We start from the raw sequence: 26229 nt of genomic DNA, 5'->3' as shown, positions 1-26229 counted from the left end.
ATTCTGTTGTTGTTGTTGTTGTTCTTGTTGTTATCCTGCCTTTTCCCCAGATCAATCAATAAAATTATCAGCTCAAATGGCAGTAGATAGTTCTATCCATCTATCTATCTATCTATCTATCTATCTATCTATCTATCTATCTATCTGAACAGACATTTCTGTTAATTCCAATGTGAAGCATCATTTTTTAAAAAATATCCCCCCCCTTTCCTGTTGTGTAGGGTGGAATGACTCTTCTATTATAGTTCCTGCCGCAACATATATCTACATCATCCTTCTTGGCTGAAAAAGATTGTTTCCCCCATATGCTAATTTAACCCACAGATTCATTGATTAATTGACTAAAAACGTCATACAATTATTCAATTACATTTCCTTCAATCAAAATTAGTGATTGAAAACAAACAATGGGGACAAATTATGGGCAGCTAAACAGAACCCCTCATTATGTTTTCCTCTCCCTTCCCTCCTGTCTCCCTCTGTTACCCATCCCTACTGTCTGACCTTAGATTGCAAACCCATCGGGGCAGTGACCTATCTATCTATATTTTTTATTTTTGCTTGCGTTACAGAAGACTCTGAAGAGAAGACAAGCAAGGCTTATGAAAAGTGAATTAAACAAGATGGATGTGAGCTGAGCTATCGCTCTCTAAGATCTTGGCATTTCAAAAGCAGCTGACTTTGACGATTTCTCGAGTGACAGGCTATACATATTCTTTCAAGTGGACAGGCCAACTAGCCTTCCCCGCCTCCCTCCCTCTCGCTTCCAGTTCCCTTCCCAGATATACATTCTCTATATTTATGGACAGTCACAGAAGGCAAGATGAGACTCTCAGCTTTTGCAACATATAAATATAGATTGCTACCGAGGGCTGCAGTCTCCCCACTTCCTAAAGGCTACCTGTTGAGGAAAAGCAATTTGGTAAGGATAAGGCTAGTGCTCTGTGAAGCAGGGCAGCACCGCTCACCTGTCTTCTGAGCACTGAGCATCACTGCTGGTTCCTGAGAGGGAGAGGGGCAGGAAGGGCAGCACGGTGCAGGTGCAGCAGCAGAGCCAATCCAACGCTCCTGCCACCATGCTTACACCATGCTGAGCTCCTTGCATCTTGCCTTTCCCCCTCTCAGGAACTGGCAGTGGCTTTCTGTGTTTGGAAGGCCTGTGCTTCCTGCTCATTGCAATGGGAAGGGCCAAGCCCTACCACAAGGCAGAGTGAGACAGCTTCCATAGCCAACAAATGCTGAGGGATGTAAATGGGCTGGGAAGGTGTGCCATGTGGTCTGCCCTGCAGCTCCTAAACTAGCTGGCTGCCCTTGCATGGCTGGCACACCTATGAGGTGATCTGAGGTGACCCGCCTCACACTGCATGTTCAGGGGGCGAAAGAGATCCTGATGCAGCCTTGGTGGTTTCCAGTTCAGCTTTGGGTAAGCTGAAGATGCAGCCAAAAGCCAAAGCCAAGGAGAGCAGCAGCTTTGGCTCATGGAATGCCCCTATTTTGCCAAGACTCTCAGGCATGTCCAAAGTCCATTTCGGGGGCCTAATCCGGCCCACCAGTCGGTTTAATCCAGCTCCTGTGGCAGTTGATATCCTGGGGTAAAATCCTTAAAAAACCTCAACAACATCAATCCTAAAAAAAGGGTTGGCCCTTTGGTGGGCCCTTCACTCCATCAAATCTGGCCCTCTTTGGAAAAAAGTTTGGACACCACTGGATCAAGAGGGAACACTCCTGCAAAATGTCTGCATTTCTGCTGGTCTCCTCCCACCCCACCAGGGCACGGGCCCAGATCTGTGAGGAGGAAGTCTTGGTGGCCCACCTTGTCTCCAGTGCCAAAAGGTCTTGGGCCAGTCCTGGCTACTGGGATATGACCAAGGCAGTTGTCTATTGCCTAATAAGCACCTTGGGAAGTTCTATGTCATAAAAAGTGGGTGTTTTCAAAATATAATATAGAAAGTTTTCATTAAAAAAGAAAATATTGGGGGGGAAATACAAACTGGGCGTACCCCACCTCTTTCCCCCGATCTATAGCACTGAAACGAAGAGAGACTGAAAGCTGCTAATATCAATCTGAAGGGAAATGTTAACACAACCATATATTATGGAATGTGGCAGGTACACTTTGTCCTGTAGAGCCTTTGTTCGTTTACTGGATGAACGGAAACCAGTCTGCCATGAAAGTCTCTTTCTCTTTTGCCCTCTAGCCACACAATACCAGTTTTAGGTCAGTTTTTCAGAAAGCGCTATGTCCTAAATTACCTTCTACAGTTTTTGTACTTTTAAGCCCTTCGTTTCTTTCCAGTTTCCAGCTGTCAATATATTCTTGCTCCCATAAACCGATAACCAATTAAATGTGTATATAATGACCCTTGGCTTTCTCCACTGAATATACCCAACAATACTATTTCAGGAGGTTCCCCCCACCCCCCAGTTTTCTCAATATTTTTTGTTATTTCTACAAAGATCTCTTCCTAGAACTGGGAAACTTTGGGACAGTCCTACCACATATGTGTGAAACAACCATGAGCTGTACACCCCTTCCAGAAAGTAGGTGAGTGGGGTTTATCCATTTTAGCTATTTTTGTAGAAGTTAAATGCCAGGATAGCCAGTGTGGCATAGTGGTTAGAGCGTAGGACTAGTATTTGGGAAACCCGAGTTCCATTTCCCACTTAGGCATGGAAGCTCACTGGGTAATCTTGGGCCAGTTACCACCTCCCAGCCTATCCTGACTCAGTGGGATGTTGTGAGGATGAAACGGAGGGGAAGAGAACTATGTATGTCTCAAAGTCCTTGGAGAAAAGGTGTGATATAAGTGCAATAAGTGATGATAATTGTGATGGTCTGGGACTCGGGCTTGGAACCAGAGGAGTCTGCACCGGATCCTTTGCCTCAGGCATCATCTGAACCAAGTCTGGGGCCTGATTCTGAAGAGTCCCAGTCTGCACAGGTTCCCCTGCAACAAACACCAGCTGGGCCATGTCAGGGGCCTGAGCCTGCCCTGGCTCCAGATGCGGGGATGACCTCGTTGCCTTCAGCTGGACCATCACTTACAGCTGCTCCACTGCTGGTTGGGTCAGGGGAGGCTGAGGTGGCCCCTGGGTCTAGTAACCCACCAATGTCTCCCGAGCTGCAGAGACTAAGGTCTGAGAGAAGGAGAGACCTGAGTACTTGCAGAAGGAGTGCTCGCCTTCGGGCGAGACAGGGAGGTGAGTCACCGGGGGAATCAGGACCAGCCATTACCCCAACAAAGATAAAAGGCTATCGGACCCCACCCCAGGTTGCAGGAGCAACATTGCTGTATGCCAGGCCCTGCCTGAGATCTTGTACCTGTCCTTGCCTGGTTTCCTGCCTTGTGTCCTGCCTTGGCCCTGTCAGACTGACTCGTTGCAGAACCTTTGGATTATGGACCAGACCTGGACCGTGGTTCTAGGGTTACCCCCGGGCCCAGCACAATGACCATGATGATGATACCTTATGTATTATTTTCAAATAGTTTTTGAAAGACATTTTGCATCGTCATGCTGGTCTAGGTGAATATTTGATCTGATCCAGAATGGCTGCTCTCCTGCTCTTTCCCAGCATTCCTTTCCTCCTACCTGAATCGTCGTCATCCCCAGCTCTTGTCCAACCAGCACCTGCCCATCTTGCAGCTTTGCGATCCTCGGCTCTTCCACTTGTATGAAATCGCTCACCAGCTCAGTGATGTCGACTTGCCAGTCTGAACCCAGCAGGTAGGTCATCTGTCCGCCAGGATCTGAGGGTTCGGCTACGAACTGTGTGAGCACCCGCACCATGGCGTGCTGGTACTGGAGGGTGCAACCTCTTCCCTTCCGCTCATCCTCCTCTTCGTCATCACTGTCCCTAGCTGGCCTGTCAAGGCAAAAAAAGCAGAGGGGTTGGGCAAAGAAGAGCACCTTAAGGTTGTCTTAAAATCCTCCCATTGATAGGGACATAGGAAGCTGTCTTGTAACAGGTCTAACATATTCGCCTAACTGGCCCGACACCATCCTCTTTAAAGAAGGATCTTTGGCTGCAAGTGCCTGTTCCCAAACAGGGGAACACACTGAGGACCCCAGCAGGATTGGATCCTGCACTCAGAAGCTGGTGAGTGGAGGATTCTATCCTGAGGGCTACAAGGGTCTGCTCTGCCAGCATGTTCCCTGGAGAATGCAGTGTCAATGCAGAACCCAGCAGGATTAAACCTGGTCTCTTCAGTGTGGTCAGAGAGCGCCCTTCTCCCAAGTCTATATTTAATTAGGGTTTATAACCCCTGGATCTGGATCTGCTGGATCTGGGTTGGGTACTCTTTGGGTCAACTTGGGCTGGGGGAAAAAAATCCCCGGATAGGGTCCCAGATCAGGCCAGGGAGGTTCTGCACAGCCCTAATGGCAACCATCTGAATAGAGCGCATGGCCTGCATCTAGACCCGATAGAACAACCTCAGTCAAAAGCCCACCTCTTATTTGAGACGATGGGAATCCGCCACCCCTTGATCTGATTTAGCTCTGTGTCAGAGACCTCGATCTGCAGAGGGAGGCGGGGCACCCACACGGTCATCTCCAGGGGGGCACTCAGGTGCTGGTACATGAAATGGACACGGACGTTTGATTTCCCTTTCATTTCCTTCCCGTTGACAAAGACGTAGTCGCATCTGTCGGAGACCTGGGAACAAGAGGAGAGGTGGGTGAAGGAAAGCAACAACAATGAAGTCCCTAGGTGAAATCATCAAATCTGTATCTCGCTGGCAGTAGTCAGAGGAGCAGGGGGATGGAGCTGATCTCCTGCAGCTATTCTGGATGGGGGTGTGGTAGTATCTGGGACTGGCAGGCTGCTGATGAGTGCACGCCAGGGGGAGAAGGGCTGGAGTCTGATTTGGGAGAGGGGGCCAGGACTTCTACTGACCAGGAGGCAAGAATTAGAGGCGCGGGAAGTTTCAGAGCTGGAGGGTGGAGCGCAGAATGGGTCAGAAGAAGAGGAGGAAGAAGCAGGTCAGGCAAGTTAAGGAAAAGGTACTTCCCCACCCTCTCCCGCACCACTGTCTCCCAGAACCAGGAAGAGGATGAGCAGAGGAAGCTTCCACACAGGTGTACTCACCGACTGTGTGCATACAGCCTGTCAGAGGAGGCAGAGGAGGGGAAGTGGTTGTTGCAATTGCTTCATAGAATGCAGATATGGGAATAGCTGCCTGGACACTAGACTGTTGTGCGTGGTATTCAGATCTGTCGAAACAACTATAAGTGTCATGGACTGGCTGGATGCAGAGGAGTGGAGGGAGGAACCAGCTGGAGAACCCCCAAGGGCACCCTCAGAGGAAGAAGAACCAGGGGATTAGAGGTGGGACAATGATGAGTGGCCAGAGGGAGAAGAAGGAGCAGATTGGGAGGAGGAAGTGTTGGAAGCTGAAGGGGCAACAGGTTTTAGTGAGCAGGAAGAGGCAGTGGCAGAAGGCAGTCTAGAATCAAGGTAGGAAGGGAGTGGGGGCAGGCTGCTGAGAAAGCCAGGAAGCCTCCCCCTTCTGCTGCGACCAGCTCTGCAACCCCCTGGTCTCCCAGAAGACAGAGAGGAATGAAGAGAGGCAAGATGACAAAGCCTTAGGCTACTAGGGAAAGACCATGGGGAAAGCAGGGACCTTCAGCCTTCAAAACTGCTTCATTTGGGCAAGACCTACTGGGAAGAGTTGCTGTGATCTCCATGCCTGAGCTGCAGCATCTGCCCAGCACTGACCTGACCACCATCCTGCTCCACTCCAGTTCCATCCAGGTGCATGGATCCTGGTATTGGAAGGATTGCTCCACTCCCCCACACCCATCAGTACTGCTCATTGGTTGAAAGCTAAGAGTGAAGGGATGGGTCTTAAGTGTTTCATGCAGCGTCTTCGGTCCATCATGGGACTGGGGCAGAAACAGCCAGATTCCAGTTGCTATCACCCCCCCTTTCTTGCATCCAGCTTGCATCCTGCATCCTAAATATAAATCAGGACAAATGACAGGTATGCTGTGCACGGTTCTGGTTGCTGCACGTCAGAAGAGCAGACAAGTGGTCTATCTAGCTCAGCATTGTCTGCACTGATTGCCAGGGTCCTCTTTCAACCCTGTCTTGAGATGCTAAGGATTGAACCTGGAATCTTCTCCGTTCAATGCTGTGCCTCTTCCTGGTATTCTTGGTGCTTCCACCCTTCCATTCCATTCATGACGTCACATGATTTTATGAGCTTCTGTCAGTCTGGTTCATAAATCACACTTTCCCCTGAAGCTTTTCGCCCACATCTCGGTGAAATGACACAAACCCGTTTGTTATAGGTTGTTAAAATATAGGCGCAAAATGCACGTTCAAATAATTTATTAACTCCCACTTAGCAGTGGTGATGATCTGAAGGAATGATCTATTAAAACCCTGAACTCTTTTTTTCACAATCCATTACCAGCCAGGCCTTCTGTTCCATTATGATGGTGTATTTAATATTTCTGCCTCCCGAATATGCATGATCTTGCACTTATCTGAATTTAATGCCATTTTCTACTTTTCTGTTTAAATGCAGAGTGGATCTAAATCTTATCGAAACATCAGAAACTGCTGTGGCATAATTTACATTCAAGCATTATTTTTTCTGCCTCTCCCAAAGAGAAAGACCTGCCCAGCATGCTGAAGAGTAAATCAGTGTTCAGATGCCTTCGATTGCAGCTAACCACAGAGCCATAGTTGTATATTGAATCCTTAGAGCTTTTGAAAAGTATTAGGGTTGATATAGCTCAGAGGGAGAACCGTGTTAGCCTGTTGCAGCAAAAACATCCTCTATTCTGCCTTGACTCAGACTCCACCTGGAGTCTTGTATCCAGTTCTGGGCACCACAATTTAAGAAGGATATTGACAAGCTGGAACGTATGCAGAAAAGTGGGGTCAAGATGTTCATGGGTCTGGAAACCAAGCCAGGAACAGTTGAGGGAGTTGGGTATGTTTATGCTGGAAAAGAGGAGACTGAGAGGAGATATGATAGCCATCTTCAAATACCCGAATGATTGTCACATGGAAAATGGAGCAAGCTTGTTTGGAACCAAACCAATGGATTCTGATTAAAAGAAAGGAGAGTCCAACTGAACATTAGGAAGTAAAAGCTGTTCAACAGTGGAACGGACTCCCATGGCAGGTGATGGACACTCCTTTATTGGAGGTTTTTAAGCAGAGGTTGGGTGGCCATCTGTCAGGGATTATTTAACTGTGACTCCTGCACAGCAGGGGATTGGACCACCATTGACAAGTTCTTCCCCAGTATTCAGAATGTTACAAGCTGCTGAGCTGAAGTACGGAATATACATACGTAGACAAAGAGAACATCACAAAGCATTCCTACCCACATACAGTGGAACTTGAATTGTTTGTTTTCCCCATCAATCATCGTCATAATCTATTGAATTTATATCTCACCCTTCCTCCCAAAGGAGTCTAGGGAGGCAAGCACATCAACATTTCCAAAACAAAACAGCTAAGCAGTTAATCATTCTAAAAGCAATTATGATAAATAATGTCTAAAAGCAGTTACAGTTAAAAATGTTCCTTAAGTTGTTGTATTGAAAAACATTAAAAGCAGTATCATCCTCTTCTCTAAGTGTTGCCTGTAACAGCATTCTTCTGACACCAAAATGCCTGGGTAAATGGGAATGTTTTCAAATTCCTCCTGAAAGTTAATAATAATGGAAACAGGTGCACCTCACCAGGGAAGGCATTCCAGCTACAGGGTAAAGGTAAAGGTAAAGGGACCCCTGATCGTTAGGTCCAGTCATGGCCGACTCTGGGGTTGCGGCACTCATCTCGCTTTATTGGCCAGGGAGCTTAGTCACAGCTTCCGGGTCATGTGGCAGCATGACTAAGCTGCTTCTGGTGAACCAGAGCAGTGCACGGAAATGCCATTTACCTTCCCGTCGGAGCGGTACCTATTTATCTACTTGCACTTTGATGTGCTTTCAAACTGCTAGGTTGGCAGGAGCAGGGACTGAGCAATGGGAGCTCACCCCATTGCGGGGATTTGAACTGCCGACCTTCAGATTGGCAAGCCCTATGCTCTGTGGTTTAACCCACAGCGCCACCTGCGTCCCTCCAGCTACAGGGTACCACCACTGAAAAGGCCCTGTCAGGGGTTGAGGCCCACTTGGAGCCTTTGGTGGTGACAGCACACCCACAAGGTTTTAACGTCTTGAGGGACAACGAGTCCAAAGAGTTAAAAAAAAATACCACATGTAAGAAAATGAACCTGATGATGGACTAGAAATCACACAGAGTTATATTGCAAATTGAACCTAATTCACAGTCATCTTACCAGGCACTGGAACTACTTTCAGGTACCATTCAGATATTTTTCAACAAATGCAGTGTTTTTCATTCAGTCTAGAATCATAGAATTGGAGCGTTGGATAGCTCTAGCCAACTGAGTTCTCTAACTAGATCATTCCACACATTGTCCACCATCCCTTTCGATCCAAATGGGGCAAATGTAAGTGTAATTAAAAATTTTAGAAACCCAACAGCTGTACCCTAAAGTAAGGGAACTGCTGGATTCTGAAGGCAGTAGGCTTTATCAACGTAGACCTATTGAAATAATGGACCTTCTTCCATTTCATTGGGTCCACTCTGAGTAAATATATATAATATCTCTGCTCCAGCCCATCATTTCACCACCAGACATCTTCTGTCCTCCTTGGGCTGAGGGTCCCCAGGAAAGTCCTTTAGCAGCAAATGTGCTTCTCCAAGATCCTCATTTGATTTCTGGACAAAGAGAATGCAAAACCACAGCAATGCCACTGAAATCATGAGGATGCTGTTCCTTTGCTAGATGTTTCACGGACCACTATCCTGTAATAGTCTTTCAAACAAATATGCTGACATCTATAGAGGGCATCTCTGGGCTCCCAAAGGCATTTCAGATAGGAACGTTCTGGAAGGGGAGTAGAGGGTGGGGTGGGGTGGGGTGGGGGCAGAGAGTTACCTTTCAAGCAGTATGTTTTCCTTTGTGTAGGGATGATCGCTGGGTGCGGAGCACACTCCCCGCCCACAGGCAGCCTCAGCTGCCTGCACGTGTGACCTTGGGGTCCAGGGCACACTCCCCCTCACAGATAAAGCCACAGCTGTCTGAACATCTTGCCCTCTGTCTAACCTTTTGCAGTCTCAGTCGTCTGCCGTGTCCTGTCTGTGACCTTTGTCTTTGAGACTTTTATCTCCTTCATCATACACTGTGAAAGGGGAAAATGACGCGGTGGAAACAGGTGCCAAAATAACTTTGTACCACCCCACGATCTCGGGACTGGAAGATGTGTAAAGGTCACACCCCAAAATGTATCTGGCTGGGTTTGCATATTGTGTCAATAAAAGGAGCCTCCACAGAGCTGGCCGGCAGCTTGCTTGCAGCTCACCTGTGCACAGCTCACCTGCATTACCAACTCCTGCCTCATGTCCCTCACTTCATTGACAGGACAAAATCAAAAGCATTGGGCCACTGCTATATTCTTTGCATGTGGAGGAGGGGTGAAGAATGTCTCTGGACTTCACACCGCTCATCAGCTTACTTTTAACATAAAATATGCATTTTTGAGTGTACTTCCTGCACACTGAAAATGCATTACAAGATCTGGAAAGTGTATAATATGACTGGAATTGTGTTCTAGTTCCCACGTGAGTTTGGGAGCATGTCAGGGACAGGTTGGATAGCCATGTGTGTGGGATGCTCTGAGACTGGATCTCTACTGAGCAGAGCAGTTGACTAGATGACTCATAAGTTCCCCTCTGGTAATAAGTAACATAAGGCTCATTATGCATTGTTAGTATAGTGGATTTTATTCTCCCTGTTCTGACCCTTGTCTCTTAAAACTGATGAACTTCTCAGGAAGGTTTATAAGAGAATCTCTATCTCTCACACATGCTTGTTCATCTAAATCTAATCTGGAGAAAGCAGGGCAGAAAGAGGTTAGGAGCTGCCTATCAAATTCCCACCAAAAGGGGAGGGGGGAACCCACAGTTACGGGGTGCAGCTATGAATTATGGATGGATGGATGAACTTTGCTGTTGCCGCATGCCTGAATGAAGCAAAAATAACTGTCTGCTGTGAACAGGGATCAAAATTCTGATTTATGTCAGGTGTGGCTTTACAGAAGACAGTTGTGGGAGCTTCAGAGATCATGCATCTGGTCACACAGAGGGCAAATGGAGGCGAGAGACAAGATGTTGGGTGGCGGCGGCAGTGGAAGGGCCTTCTACATGACTTGTTCATTGAGCATTCCTCCTAAATTCTTTGCAGGGAGATTAGACAAATGCCACTTATTCAATGAACATTTGTTCCCATTTGTTTCTGGGGAGTTTAGTGGATGTTCATCGAAGGAAGTGTTTACCACACACTTTTCCGGTGCAATTCCACATCACTTTTCTTATTGCAAGAAGGTCTGGTCTTTGGGGAAGTCTGTTCCCCAAGACTTCCCATTCAGTTGGAATTGCACAACCTGAATTTGCCAGTATGTGGCTGAATCCCACTCCAAAATCTTGCCCTTGTGTGGAAATACCTTGAAACTTGGCACAACACTTATGCATTCACCACTGGAATAGAGGAAGCTGCTTCATACCAAGTCAGCCTAATTGTTCGTCTAGCTCAGGACTGCCCACTCTAATGGGCAGCAGCTCTCTGATGTCTCAAACAGAGGTCTTTTCCTGTTCCTCTGAAGTGGACATGGTAGGGGTTGAGCCTCAACCTTTGGCGTCTGCAAGTTGTGACAGCATCTTTTCGTGAACGTGCCATTCCATATCAACCAGCACTGAGAGAACACTGTTCTTTCTATGGTTTTGCTTTTTTCCCCTTTTTAAAAAAATGTGTGTGCAGTGCTCAGCTGCATGCGGGAAAGTATTTTTTTACATTATCTTTGATCTCATGCATTGTTACGAAGAAAAATCCTATTAAATGGAGTGTGTATATCATTGGGCACTTGACCTCTGGTCTTTCAGCAGTCAATCAAAAGACAATGAGGTTGGTGAAAAGTGTGTGGTGTCCCCCAGCCTCTTTCAGGTCTTTGACTTCAGCCGGATGTTATTTCATTATTGCACACTTTCCGCTTCTTGTATTGGCTGAAACCGATGGCCAAATGAAATAAAATGCTGGAGATTTGTGACCAGATTGCCCATCTCTTTACATTTTTGTAAAAACTGCCCAAGGAGAGAAGCAATTATGATTGAGACCATGGTGTGGTTGTGCATATTAACTCTCAACCCTGCTCCCCACCACTCTTTTCCTAATGAAAAATTTCCTTCGGGCAGGAACTACCTAGGAACATTTACCGTAATTCTCCTTGCAGCTGCCCCATGTGGTAAACCATGAGAACTGCAGTATTTTCCTGAGCAGTGAAGGACCTTGAGACTTTAGACAGTCCCTGTCTATCTGGGCTTGCCATTGGGCCCTCACAGACTGGAATATTTTCCTGTTTGGGCAGACACTTGGCCAGAGCAGTGGTGACCTAACACATTCAAAGTATCTTGGGACTCCACCAAGCCTGCTGATATCTAGTCATGACATCAAGAGCCATGTACAAAAGGGAGATAAGGATTGTCACTCAACTCTGAACTCTGGAAAAGTGGGGGACAATGGCTAATATAGTATTTTTAGTTTATGGGTTCCAGATCACTATAAATTCCTGGCTCCAGTAAGTGTTAGAATTTCATCAAGGCTTGAGATGTCTAACTGGGTGCCAGAAAATTCTAATCCCTGGACTCAGAAAGTGTTAAAAACTAAATAAGCCAGGCCAGTTTCCTGTGCTCAGCTAATCACTTGACTTGATGGGCTGTTACCAAAGCAAGAAAGAGGGGGCGCTGGGCCAGATGGCAAATGGGTGGGGCCACTCCTCCATTTCTCAGAAGGACAAAGCCTGAGTTTTTGAGGACAGGTTTGGTATGTATCACGTGACCTAGAAGTAAAGTAGCAAGCAGCAGTATCAGAACAACGTTTGAGAGCAACGTTTGAATCCAAGGCTGTTGCCCTGGAAGAAACAAGACCTTTTTTGGGGTGTTAATGCTGTGAACCCCTCCATCGTAGCTTCAGGTGGTTGTTGTTGTTTAGTCGTTTAGTCGTGTCCGACTCTTCGTGACCCCATGGACCAGAGCACGCCAGGCACTTCTGTCTTCCACTGCCTCCCGCAGTTTGGTCAAACTCATACTGGTAGCTTCGCGAACAGTATCCAACCATCTCGTCCTCTGTCGTCCCCTTCTCCTTGTGCCCTCCATCTTTCCCAACATCAGGGTCTTTTCCAGGGAGTGTTCTCTTCTCATGAGGTGGCCAAAGTATTGGAGCCTCAGCATCACGATCTGTCCTTCCAGTGAGCACTCAGGGCTGATTTCCTTAAGAATGAAGAGGTTTGATCTTCTTGCAGTCCATGGGACTCTCAAGAGTCTCCTCCAGCACCATAATTCAAAAGCATCAATTCTTCGGCGACCAGCCTTCTTTATGGTCCAGGTGGTATATATGTGGAAATAAACCATATATCCTAAAGACACCATAGTCTCCGCTGTGCCTTATTTCCAAAAGGAAACACAAACCCTGAGCAATCTCGCATGCCTTGGAGATTGGGGCGGCGAGCAACAAGAGCATAGACCAGGGGTAGTCAAAGTGGTGGCCTCCATTTGCTTGTGGACTACAACTCCTATTCCTGACTATTGGCCATGCTGCCTGGGGCAGATGGGAGGTGCCGTCCAACAACAAGTAGAGTGCAGTATCTTGACTGCCCTGGTATGGACCTATCTTCCGTGAAATTATCTAATGCCTTTCCAAATCCATGCATGTATTGCTTCTCCGCACCGCTGCCTTTAGCAAACCATTGTGTAAACATATCATTTATGGAGGCTTCATATTATGGGCTTCTTGAGTTATTGCTGATTACGCTGCTGCTGCTGCTGTTTCCACCCGATACCCTGCATTTCAGAAGTGCTCTTGTGCTTGGGGAGTTTAATCTCAATGCCTGGCTCCTGAGGTAATCCTTTTTCCCGGCAGTGCAGAAGCTCTCTCGGCATTCATAATGTACATTTGAACAACAGCTCCTTCCCCTTTGGCAGGCTTACAAGAGAGAGAGAGAGAGAGACTGATTTAGCAGGGCGTTAAGTGCTCAGAGCCCATAAGTAGAAGTCACAGCATTTAGCCCAGGTGAGTTATGTTAATGGGAAGTCGGCGCTGTCACTAGCTGGGCAGGGGACTTCAAGAAGGAAGTGGGAGAACACCCGAAGACAAGTGTATCCAAGTTACTTGCTTGGCCTTTGAGGAGAAGTTATTTGGGGCGTTTTCATTTAGGAAAATAAAGATGACCAAAGGCAGCCGTGAGAAAAGTTGATAAAATTGCAAGTGGGAGCCTGCCTGAAACCCTGGAAGAGCCACTGTCTGTCAGTGTAGACAGTACAGAACTAGATGGACCAATGATCTGACTGAATATAGGGCAGCTTCCTATGTTTTGGGTGCTGAAATGTCAAAAGTAATAGTGCCAGTTGTAAATCTAGGGCATGGGGTAGGGGTGAACGCCTGTCTTGTTCTCACCTGCCAAGGAAGTACAGTGGTACCTCAGGTTACATACGCTTCAGGTTACATACGCTTCAGGTTACAGACTCCGCTAACCCAGAAATAGTGCTTCAGGTTAAGGACTTTGCTTCAGGATGAGAACAGAAATTGTGCTCCGGCGGCGCGGCGGCAGCGGGAGGCTCCATTAGCTAAAGTGGTGCTTCAGGTTAAGAACAGTTTCAGGTTAAGAAGGGACCTTCTGAACGAATTAAGTACATAACCCGAGGTACCGCTGTATTTATTTCCCAGATCCCTGCAACATCCTCCAGTTTTGTCAGCAGTAGCAAAAAGAAGAATCCAATTAAAGTAGATGTGGCACTGGGTTGGATAGAAAGATTTAAACCACGCTGATCAATGTCTTGGTGGGGAGGCAAACTGCAGCCTCCTCAGGCATCAGAGTGGTCGTTGAATGAACAGGAAGAAGTATGGATCAGCTGAGGAGGGGTGTTTGTGTGCCGTGTGTGTGAGAGAGAGAGAGGGGGGGGAGGGTTAGCCACATTCACTTTTGGTCGCCCACCACTTGCATGCTCTCCATGGAAAATATGTCCAAATTTTGACCCACAAAAGGTTAGCCAACTCTGCTCTATGGGGAGAGTATTCCATAGGTGGGGCACCACCACTGAGAAGGCCCTACTCATCACCACCACCACCACCTCTCCTGGTGGTGGAACAATGAGAGGAACCTCCCTTCCAGATCTAAGAGCAGGTTCAGGCTGATACAGTGAATTTAGTTCCTATAGTCATTCGGGTCCCCAAGTCGGTTACGAGGCATGAAAAGAAGAAGTGTGGATTCACACATGCCTGATTACCCAACCACCACGTGATGCCTTGCATGGGTGAACAAGGCAAGGTTGATTCACTGTGGCAGGCAGGACTTTGAATGGTGGTTCTGGTCATTTCCCTTCCTCCTGTGGAAATCAGCTGGGAATTAATTGGGGGGGGGGAGAGAAAGGTGACAAGAGAGAAGGAAAAGCCACTCAGCCCTGCCTCCCACTAAATTCTGGAGGAGCCTTTGCTTTAAATCCCCCCCCCCTGTATTTTTGTGTGGCAAGCATCCATACATTTTGCCTCATTGAAAGGTAATACCTCGATGGAGTAGGAAATGGCACATATTAAAAGGACTCATTCTAGGCAAACATCCAGTTTGAGCTGCCAGCGTTGATGCCTCTGGAATGGATGTTCTGGATCAACCACTATGTTATCTCCATGGGTAGATGGGACTTAATGAGAGATCATTAAAAAAAACAAAACAACAACAAAACCCCACAACATCTCCAGCAAAAACCCTCTCTGGTTTTCTGCTGATACACACCTGAAATATATTATGTGTAGCAGTCCTTTAGATATTTAAGAACATATGAAGTGCTTTGGTTCATCAGACCAAAAGGCCACCTAGTCCAGCTTCCTGTTCCCATAGTTGGGGTGATCTGCAATCCAGACTTGCTTGAGGCTGAGTGGCAGTTGCTTTCAGAGAAAGGGGAGAAGGCCTGGAGAAGGCCAGTGGCAGGGATCCACACCTGAGAGCAAGGAAGAGGCTATTGCTCCTTTGTGGTTCTTGGCTGGAGAAGGGGAGGCAATTCCTCTCCCCATCCTTTCAGTGGATAGATTCTCTAGCACCAGGTGAGGGCAAGAACCACCAGCCATAGAGGAGTGGGGAGACAGGGGTCCCATCACCAGTCACTTGGTGCAGGCTCTGCTGTTGCCAAACACTCTTGGAGAAGCGCACACTTCCAAGTGCACCAGTCTCACAGGGAGAGTCTTGCGAGTGCCACATTTCACCTTGAAAAGCTGGAGGGAAAGGTATGGCTGTCTGCTGAGACCTCTTTTGCAGTTCTCAGCTGGTCTCTGGCCCTGGATGCTGTTCTCAAACTGTCTGGCTGTGCCTGCAGTGATCTGCACTTGTAGGCTGGCTGGTATCATTGTAAAGGTAAAGGGACCCCTGACCATTAGGTCCAGTCGCAGACAACTCTGGGGTTGTGGCACTCATCTCGTTTTACTGGCCAAGAGAGCCGGCGTTTGTCCGCAGACAGCTTCCGGGTCATGTGGCCAGCATGACTAAGCCGCTTCTGGAGCGGTGCCTATTTATCTACTTGCACTTTGATGTGCTTTCAAACTGCTAGGTTGGCAGGAGCAGGGACCGAACAACAGGAGCTCACCCCATGGCGGGGATTCGAACTGCTGACCTTCTGACTGGCCAGCCCTAGGCTCTGTGGTTTAACCCACAACGCTACCCACATCCTGGTACCATTGTAAGACTTGAATAAATCTTTCTTTTTTGACTTGCACACAAGAGCCTCTTGTTGTAGCATTTGGGATGGGGACCCTGACAATAATGGCCAGCTAAATGCCTCTGGGAAGCCTGCAAGCAGGACATGAGTGCAACAGCACTCTCCCCACTTGTTCCTAGCAACTGTGATGCAGAGGCACTTCGGACAACAGAGGTAGAACATAGCAACCCTGGCTAGTAGCCATTGATAGCCCTGTCCCCTCTGAATTTTGTCTAATCCTCATTTAATGTGATCCACGTTGGTGGCCATCACTACCTCTTTAAAGAGCAAATCCCACAGTTATTTGGGAGACAGGTGTCATGCATTGAAGGGCTTGGACTAGATCAGGCACTCCCAAACTTGGCTCTCCAGCTGTTTTGGGACTACAACTCCCATCATCCCTAGCTAACAGGACCAGTGGTCAGGGATGATGGGAACTGTAGTCCCAAAACAGCTGGAGAGCCGAGTTTGGGTGTGCCTGGACTAGATGACCCCTGGGGTCTCTTCCAGCTCTAGAATTCTGTGATTCTCTGGCTCTCCTCAATCTTCTGTCCCCCCAAGCTCAACTTGCACAGCTATTTCAACCCCTGTAGGGCCTGGTTTCTGAGCCTTTTCCCATCCTGATCCTCCTCCTTTGGATATGCTTTGTATGTGCAATACACAGCCCGACATTTCAAGAGACTATGGACAAGGCAATGCCTTTTGGAACCACTGAGAACCCATTACAGACCATTATGTTTTATTTGCGGGTATTTTCAGTTCAAGAAACAAACACCTTCTCAGCTGAGGAATAAGTGAGAGACAGACTACCGCCAAGTCAACAAATGTGGCAGGCATGTCTCAAGCCTCCAGCAATGTAGCAATGGGCAGGTCCTGGGCAGTGATGATCTGGATTGGAATACTGGAGGTTGTGCAATCCAAGCTACACCTTTGTTGTTGGAGTTTTGACTTTTGCCTCTGCCGTCAGTAAGTCTGAAAGAGTCAGTGCTGCAAACTTCACCATTCTCTGCCCAGGTGGCAGAGTTTAAAGCTTGCAAAGCAACTGCTGCACTGTTGCACCATGATCTTTGGTAATGTACTTACATTTCCCTTGGCGCAACAGTTAGTTCTTCTTGTGCAACAGTTGATAAGAACATGAGAAAGAACCTGCTGAATCGGGTCAGCAGCCCATCCATTCCAGCATCCTGTCCTCACAGTCATCCATAGGAGGCCACAAACAGGATCTGAGCAAAACAGCACTCCCCTCTTTGGTTTTCAGCAACTGGTATTTGGAACTGGCCCTTAGCTGTGATTTCTGCACTGCAGGGGGTTGGACTAGATGACCCCTGGGGTCGCTTCCAACTCTACAGTTCTATAATTCATCAATTCTAGAAGCATGCTGCCTGTGACAGTGACTCTTGTGCAACATGCTTGCGTTTTTCCTCATGCAAAAACATTCCACTAGTGCAACAGGTATATATCTAAGTGTCTTTAACTTTGAGCTACACTGGGCAGAACCCAATGCCTTTTCATTAAATTATTTTCTGTATGACACAATGAAATGTTACGGCTCAACAGTGATAGCAAACTGCAGTTTCCTTGTAGGCAAAACACCATCCACACACAAAAGAGAGGGATCACCAGAGGCCCATGAGGAAGAATCCATTCCCAACCTCATTAAGGTGCCTGGTGAGGACTGAGCATGCTCAGTGAGGACACAATGCTGGCTGACTATTAAAAGGAGCCCAGAAAACTGGAGCAGGGGATGGAATGGAGTTTTCCAGAAGAGGGCAGGGCTAAGTGGTTGGCACATGAACATGAGGTTCTCCACACTGCATTGCTTATGATCAGTCCCACGACCTTGTTCACAACCAGTTTTTGAGAAGGACTTTCTGGTGAATCTGTACTTAAAACAACAAAGATTTAATAGAGGGGATATCCAACATGGTTGTTGGACTACAGCTCCCATCAGTCCCAGCCAGCATGGCTAACAGGCAGGTATGGTCAGAGTTGCAGTTGGAGTTGCACCTGATTTAATGCATGTGGTCAGCTTGCCACCCTCAGCAGAAGACAGGATCCAAACCCCTTTCTATGCATAGCCTAGTTTTGAATGATCGTGGATAATCCAGCAGCTGCAGCCTGCAGTGATAGTGGGATAGAAGAGCTGGGGGGGGGGAATCACCTCCATCAACCAATGCACCCCTTTGGTTGCAGATAGTACATGGGTAGACGAGTCTTTAAAAAACCGAGGCATACATTTTCATGGCCCTCTAGCGGCTATGGTGACTTATTGAAATAATGTATGTAGCATTGACTCTGGAGGTGTATACTCAATTATGGCCAAACTAAGTCTCCTAGAGCAAAAGCCTCATAAGAGTCTTAGTTTGGTTGGAATAAAATATACATTTCCAGTCAACAGTAAATACATTACAGTGGTACCTCGGTTTAAAAACAGTCTTGTTTAAGAACATTTCGGTTTACGAACTCCGCAAAACCAGAAGTAGTGTCCCAGTTTGAGAACTTTACCTCGGTCTAAGAATGGAACCCGAATGGTGGAAGAGTACTGGCAGCGGGAGGCCTCATTAGGGAAAGCGCGCCTCAGTTTAAGAACGAACTTCCGGAATGGATTAAGTTCGTAAACTGAGGTACCACTGTATTTCAATGAGCCACCATAGCCACTAGAGGGCTGTGACAATTTGTGTCCCAGGCTTTTTAGACTCGTCTACCCATGTACTGGGTGGTGCTGTGGTCTAAACCACAGAGCCTAGGGCTTGCCGATCGGAAGGTCGGCACTTTGAAACCCCGCAACAGGGTGAGCTCCCGTTGCTTGGTCCCTGCTCCTGCCCACCTAGCAGTTCGAAAGCACGTCAAAGTGCAAGTAGATAAATAGGTACTGCTCCGGCGGGAAGGTAAACGGTGTTTCCGTGCGCTGCTCTGGTTTGCCAGAAACGGCTTGGTCATGCTGGCCACATGACCTGGAAGCTGTCTGCAGACAAACGCTGGCTCCCTTGGCCTATAGAGCGAGATGAGTGCACAACCCCAGAGTCGTCCACGACTGGACCTAATGGTCAGGGGTACCTTTACCTTTACCCATGTACTATTTGAATCCAAAGTAGTGTATTGGTTGTCAGAGGTGAAATATATTGGCATGATTTTCAGCTCTCCATCCCACTAATACCAGAATGCCCTTCCTGCTTCATTCTTGCCATTTCTTCCAAATGCATTTACTTCCAATATCTTTGCCTTCCATCGGTTGCTGCTGTTAAGCGGGATTGCTATGCTTCCAGTCAAACAGAACTGAGAAGCAACAGGCACAAATCCTTTGAAAGCACAGAAGCTATTAAATCCCTTATACACATCTGGGGGCTTCTGAACTGGCAGGTTGGAGAGAACACTGCCCCACCAACACAGTCGACACATTAGACACCTCAGGGAAGCCGTTTACATTTCAACTTTGTCACTGTAACAGCCTTTAGACAGCCCTCTAGCCTTCCTTTCAGTCTCCCCATGTGACTTTTTCTCTGTGTGCTCTGTTTCCAAGATATCTCTTGGTGCACGGTGTCAACTCTAATTATCCCACTCTTGCTCCAGTGACAGGTGGCATCTAAGAGCTCATCAGAGAGAATCTGATCTCTGGAGATGGAATATGGGGCCCGAATTAATGGCCCAATTGTAACATGGCACGGAGGCTGTGTGGTTCGCTCAATTGAGCAACCAGGCAGGCAATGGCAGGTGGAGGAAGCGATGATGACACGGACAGAGATGATAGACCAAAAGGCATGGTCCTGTATCTCATTTTCAGTGGCCTGTCAGAACCTCTAATTACCATGTCTGAGATCCAGCCTAGCAGGAACATCTGATGACAAGACTTGAATCCTCAGATGAGATACAGGGAGTGCTTCTCAGTCTCCGAGTCATCTTCTGGCCGACAATTTAAATATGAGGAGTTGGGGGAAAGAACAACATGGTGGACATTATTTAACAGGCCGTCCTGGGGTGGTTCTAGGTATGGCTGGACTTACTGCTTGGCTGCTGCAGAGTAGAAGTGGGGAAGGAAGGGGGAACAGAGGTTCCATGCACTACAGAGGAAGAATCAGCCCAGCATATAGAAAAAGTCAGGTGTGGACTTTATCTGGTTTGCCAGAACTGGTTTGGCTGCAGCATCTATCATCCCTGCCCACTGGCCATGCTGTCTGGGGCTGGTGGGAGTAGGGCTGGGTGAAGAATTCATTTGATCCGCTTCCCAAAGTAGATCAACCGGACCTGATACTCCAGGTTGGATTTTGCACGACTCTGGATTTTGTGAGGCAGTTCCATTGTATAAAATAAAGCATTTTATGTAAATGATGCATATCTTATGCATTGAAAAATGTGTGTGTGTGTGCGCGCGCGCACATGCACTCATATACCCCCCACCCACCCAATCACTTTGCTCTACAGGAGAAGACCTCCTGAAGATACCATCTTATGAGGATATTTGTCCCGTAGGATAACAGAAATCAGGGCCTTGGTGTGGTGGCACCTCCATTCTGAAACTCACTCTTGCAATGCTTTTCTCCAGCCAAGTAAGGCGTGCAATAACACATACACTGGGGTAAAGCTTGCAGTAGAAAAATTCTGTATTAGTCAACATAACACACAAAAAATGCATCATCTTATGTGAAAGTTACATTGGAAAAAAATTGTATCTTGGGCAAAATTGCATACAGACAACCCCCAGCCCTCCCTGGAGAGGCTGGGGGCGGGGATTGAACCTGGAACCTTATGCATGCGAAGCAGATGCTTTGCTGCTGAGCTATGGGTGCCAAAGGGACAAATCCCTTTCCTTAAAAAAGGTGAGCATTCTATGCTGCTGTTGTCTGGATACTCATTGCAAAGTATGTTGAAAAAGAATAACTGCATCAAATAATTTAAAAGATGTTAACCAATGAGGCAACCAGCTACTAGGCTGTTTATTGCTTCTTCTCTCCTAAGTATAAGGAAGCTGCCTTTCACTGAGTCAGACCATTGGTCCACCTTCAGTATTGTGCACAGTGACTAAGAACAACTCTCCAGGTTTCTAAGAGATGCCGGGGATCAAATCTGGGACCTTCGTCGTGCAAAGCAGACACTCAGCCTCTGAGCTATGGCCCTTTACTTGCCACCCCCGAAACAACCACTGGCGGTTGTCTCTTCTAATACCAAGATGGTGGTAAAGGTGGGGGAGAAATTAAATTCTGATGGCATTTAAAAATAAGGTGACCCAATTTGCACTTCCCAGAATAATATGCAAACTGAAGCATAGCCGTCCTGTGATAACACTTCTCTGAATTTTGTGATGCAGCTTTCCAGCGAAATCATAGTACACGTGTACAAAAATGTACATGCTGCAGAAAAGAGCAGGCATAAATGTGTGCATTTGTAAAAATAGCATAAAAAATGCAAACCATTGGGATAAACAAAACAGAACACAACCCGAAACACAGCCAACCTTACAACCCACACTTCTGAGAATTCTGCTATGCAGTTCTCCATCTAAGTGATGTGTACAGAAATACATAGACAAAGGTAAAGTGTGCCTAAAAATGCTTTTATTTCTGAAGATAACATGCAGAAATGTATCTCATTAGGGGAAATTGCACTGTAAAAATGTGTATTTCAGAGTAAATTGCATACAGAAAGTATGCATATTAGGAGAAATAAAATGGTTGTGAATATTCATGAGGAAATTGGAAACTGATGTGGAAATATGGAGAAGTTAACTTAAGATGGGACTGGGGGATTAGAAGCATAGAACTGTAGAGTTGGAAGGGACCCAACGGTCCTCTACTACATCCTCTTGCAATCCAGGAAACACAGCTAAAGAATCCATGACAGATGGCCATCCAACCTATGCTTATAAACCTCCAGTAAGGTAGCTCATTCCACTGTTGAACAGCTCAGAGGAAATGCAAATGATAGACTTGCCCATGCCAAGAAATGAGTGCCTTATCAGGTGACTTACCAGGCAGAGGGCCTTCTTGGTAGTGGCGCCCTCCCTGTGGAATGCCCTCCCACCAGATGTCAAAGAGAATAACAACTACCAGACTTTTAGAAGACATCTGAAGGCAGCCCTGTTTAGGGAAGCTTTTAATGTTTAATAGACTATTGTATTTTAATATTGTGTGCTGAAAAAACCCAGCCAGATGGGTGGGGTATAAATAAATTATTATTATTATTATTATTATTATTATTATTATTATTATTATTACTTCCCCCTGCAGCCTAAAGTGATATAGTCCTGACACAGGTTTACCTGTGAGAGCTGGGCTGCCCAGCCTTCCCCTTGTCAGACTCACATGGAACATGCTGAAGGCTTTGACAAGCCTCTTCCCATCAGAAACCTGCTGCTGTAGCTGCCACTAGGACTCATCTCTCATTTTCCATTTCCCCAACAAGCACCTTGAGGCAGAAGCTGGCCTGGACCCAAAACAACGTGACATTTTCCCCGGGAGGAGGAGGAACGAGAAAGGCTCCAACTCCATTTGTCTTAATTCACTCCTAACAGAGGCCGTTAATTTGGCACAGCTAGTTACAACTCACTCATACACCACAGTCATGGCTCTGAATTATTCAGGACGCAGCTGCCACTTAAGCTTCCCACTCTTTCTTTTCATACAGGGGCCTTGCATATATCTCAGTTCTTGGGTATCTAACCGTGGTGTGCATTGACTCTCTCACTCGCTGGATCATCACCTTGTCGTGGTGAGTGGGCTTGCACATTCCAGTGACCCTTGTGAGCGAAGCCGTCAGAATCTCGTACTCCCAGCAGGGTGACTCTGCGAGTGCAGCTTTCTCCCAATTGAAGTGCAGAGTGTTTGAGGACATTCGCAGGGAAACCAAAATAATTGTTTACAAAGCTATTGTACTACCAACCTTACTATATGCTTGTGAAACATGGACCACTTACAAACGCCATCTCCAACTTATCAAAAGATTCCATCGACGGTGTCTCTGAGAAATATTGATGCTTCATCCAGTACACTGATATTAGTTTGCCTGTCTTCTGCAAGCTCACCCAGTGCCAGCTTTTCTGGGGCTCTGCCAAGAAGCTCACCATCAAGAAGAGCCCCAAGAAAGCAGCCAGAAAGCCTGCCATGGGAGCTAGGAAGACTGTGACCAAGAGCCCCAAGAAGGTCAAGCCCAAGAAGATGACCAAGGCAGTGAAGGCAAAGGTGAAAGCCAAGATCCCCAAGGCCAAAGTGGCCAAGCTCAAGAAAGCAGCGCTCAAGTAGAAGTGAAGAAGTCTTCCCCATAGAGTCTCAAAACCTTTTGATCTCATGATGAAAGGTTGATCAACCTTCCTATTTTGTTTCAGAGCCTTCCATTTCAACACCGGAAGATGGCTCTCATTCCTGGTCCCTGGTGATGCCTTCTAGATTTTGTTGCACTACAACTCCCATCAATCTCCGAGTATTTGCTATGCCCGTTGGGGCTGATGGGAGACCTACGAATATACCAGGTTAATATTATCAACTCTGACTGGGAAATGCTCTCTAGAGACTCATAGGAAAACATATTTACCATCATCAGCTGCATGATACCTTTTAAATGAGAGCAGTGAAGGATTGAACCCAGGACCTTATGCATGCATGCAGTCCATAATGCCACTGGACTACAACGCCGTTCATCCCTGACCATTCAGCATAATGTCTGGGGCTGATGGGAGCTCCACAACATCTGGAAGACCACAGGATCCCCACAAGGGCAGAGAATTTAGTATAGAGGAATTGTTGCCTTCTTCTACAGAGTCCTGGAGTGACCCCGCTCAGTGTTGAGACAAAACATCCAGTTAGAAAACAAAGCAAATGTAATTTCATACCTATTCCTGTTTGCTGTTTTTACTTGGCAGACATGGGGGGAAAGCATTAAATATACTGCACTCAGTTTCACAAGCAAATCGAGGTGGCAATCACTTAGCTGATTCCACGTGCTCATTGTTATGCGCTAGACAAGGGCTTGCATAATACGCGTGACTTCTTTTGAGTCATGACAAAGCAGCCTCTCATTTATTAACATTTTAATTGAATTTGCAGGTGCTAATATCCTGCAGCAATAAACTGCAATGTCCACCTTAGATCTCCATCATACCTGCAGACACCCTCAACATGAGTCATAAGCGACATTCACCCTTCATGGAACCTGGGGATACTCATACTTTTAAAAAACAACAACTGAAGACTACCTATATCTTCATTAAGTTCTGGGAAATAGCTCTCCTCTAGGAGAGATGAAACCCATAAGCCAGAGCAGGGGGAGTCTTTTTTCAGCCTGAGGGCCACATTCCCTCATGAACAACCTTCTGAGGACGTGATGGGCACAGCCAGAGACAAAACTAGGTAGTGCAACAAATGTGACTCTTTGGTAGGTATACCAATGCCAGCCAAGAAAATGCCAGATTACACATAGGCAAACACACCTTCCAGGCAAGTGAGAGTCTAAGTACATGTTCTAACCAGGCAGAAGCATTTAAGAAGGGTTTGGGTGTCCACTGGAGAGATGGCAGCATGTCTTGAGGAGAGTATTGAGGGCCAGACAGAGTGGAGGACCACGTTTCCTACCCTGAGGTTCCCCAACCCTGCACTGTTCTTGTTTGTAAATGTATTGTAAGCCCCTTGAAGACCTTTAGTCACTTGTTGCCCAAAGGCAGGCATCCCCCAACATGGCCCTCCAGCTGTTTTGGGACTACAATTCCCATCATCCCTGACCACTGGTCCTGTTAGCTAGGGATGATGGGAGTTGTAGTCCCAAAACAGCTGGAGGGCTGAGTTTGGGGTTGTCTGCCCAAAAGTCTCCAAGTGAGTATATCATCATCATCATCATCATCATCATCATCATCCCTTGCAGAAAGTGACCCCCAGGAACTGATTGGATAGCGAAAGGGAGGGAGGGAGAACCAGGGTGTAAGAGGTGTCAGTAGGGATTAGCGGTTGCCACACACTATTATCCCTTATTCTTGGGATTCAGTGGGCAGCTTGAGCCCTTTGCAGATAATTCACCACCACCTCCCTTAAGCATATAATGCCAAAGGCTTGAACTACTACCCTATAATCCCTCAGGGAAGGTTCATTAGCTGTGGAGGCGGGTTGATCTTTCTGGTGAGACTCTTTGGTTTTGAGATAGTCCCCATCAGGAGTTCTCACAATCTGGGAGCAGCCACCAAGAAGGCCCTCTCTTCTGTCCCTACCAAATGTGCCTGGGAAGGTAGCACAACCAAGAGATAGGCAACCCCACAAGATCTTGAAGCCCAGGCAGGCTCATGTAGAAAGATGTGGTCATTCAGGTACCCTGGACACAAGCCGTATAAGGCTTTGTAGGTCATAACCAGCACTTTGAATTGTGCCTGGAAATGGAATGGTAGCCAGTGAAGTCGAGTTTCTGTTCTCCCTCTGACTGGCCTGACACTCTTTCCAGTCCAAGTCTGGTTTGAAGACAATGAAGGGAGAGCAGAAGGAGTCTTGAAGTGGTCCATAAACAATCAGCACCTGGACAGCAGACTCTATGCAAATGCTATCTATGCACATGCAAAGGTTATAGTAAACTCCTCCCTCTTTTGTCCTTTTTTCTGGTGATGTGTAAACCCACCTCCACATCATATGTAAAACTTTGAGCAATGCCTGTCCGCCAAACAGTGCCTTGGTACTCATACAATTTTAAACAGGGTTTATCTAGTTTGAGGAGCTATGCCATTTCTTTTCAGCTGCTCTTTGCTTAGCCCAAGGGATCCTTCATCAGATGAGCGGATTATCCCCTCCTCCTCCTCCTTTTTAACACCTTCAGTTTCTGAATTTCATATCCGGCATTAAACCCAATATCCCTTTCATGATATATATTTATGTCAGTCCTCAATTCTGTTAAGACTCCCCCTTCTGCTTTTTCAATTTCCTCTATTATTCATATTTGTACTCTGTAATATCATTTCAGTGGCTAAGTCATAAGCTGCCACTTCATATTTATGAACTGAAACATGTGTGGCCTTTATTGCTGGATGTTTATGGAACACCATGAACAACTAATGCTACCGTGGGGCATAGAGGGGGTTTATCCCCCTTTGCCGCATCACTCCTTCTAATAGCAAACTCAGCTGGTGAGTGCCGACAGGATTGCAGGCATAATGGGGTCGCTTAGAGAGGAGAGGGAGGCGTCGGCAGGCTCAAAAGGAATGCAGAGGTTTGCAGAAGTGCTTGAAAAATGCAGGGTGACTTCCTTCCCCAATAGCAGCATCCTCGTAGTGGCCAACCACATGCCCCTGGGAAGCCTGCAAGCTGGACATGGGTATATCAGCACTCTTCACATTCATGTGAAGACAGTCAGAGCTGTTGGGCAGTAGAATGGCCTACCTCAGGAAGCAACTGACTCTCTTTCATCTGAGGTTTCTTAAAGGGGAGTTCCATAAAGAAGGCTGA

At 46.9% G+C, this 26229-nt stretch overlaps 1 protein-coding gene across 1 annotated transcript in view; it reads right to left on the bottom strand.

Moving 5' to 3' along the window:
* The window catches only part of LOC309521518 (transmembrane protein 132D-like), a 446397-nt gene that overhangs the window by 8678 nt on the left and 411490 nt on the right, over positions 1 to 26229 (bottom strand). The window contains exons 6-7 of the mRNA XM_082204115.1: positions 4452 to 4657; positions 3592 to 3865 (exon numbers count right to left, since the gene is read on the bottom strand). Coding sequence (XP_082060241.1) covers positions 3592 to 3865; positions 4452 to 4657 — 480 coding nt within the window. The remainder of the gene's footprint in view (positions 1 to 3591; positions 3866 to 4451; positions 4658 to 26229) is intronic.

Source organism: Podarcis vaucheri, assembly GCF_965113315.1.
Source record: "Podarcis vaucheri genome assembly, chromosome: 16".
Taxonomy (NCBI): domain Eukaryota; kingdom Metazoa; phylum Chordata; class Lepidosauria; order Squamata; family Lacertidae; genus Podarcis; species Podarcis vaucheri.
Note: the sequence above shows the minus strand (reverse complement) of the source record. Positions and strands in the feature narration are given on the sequence as shown.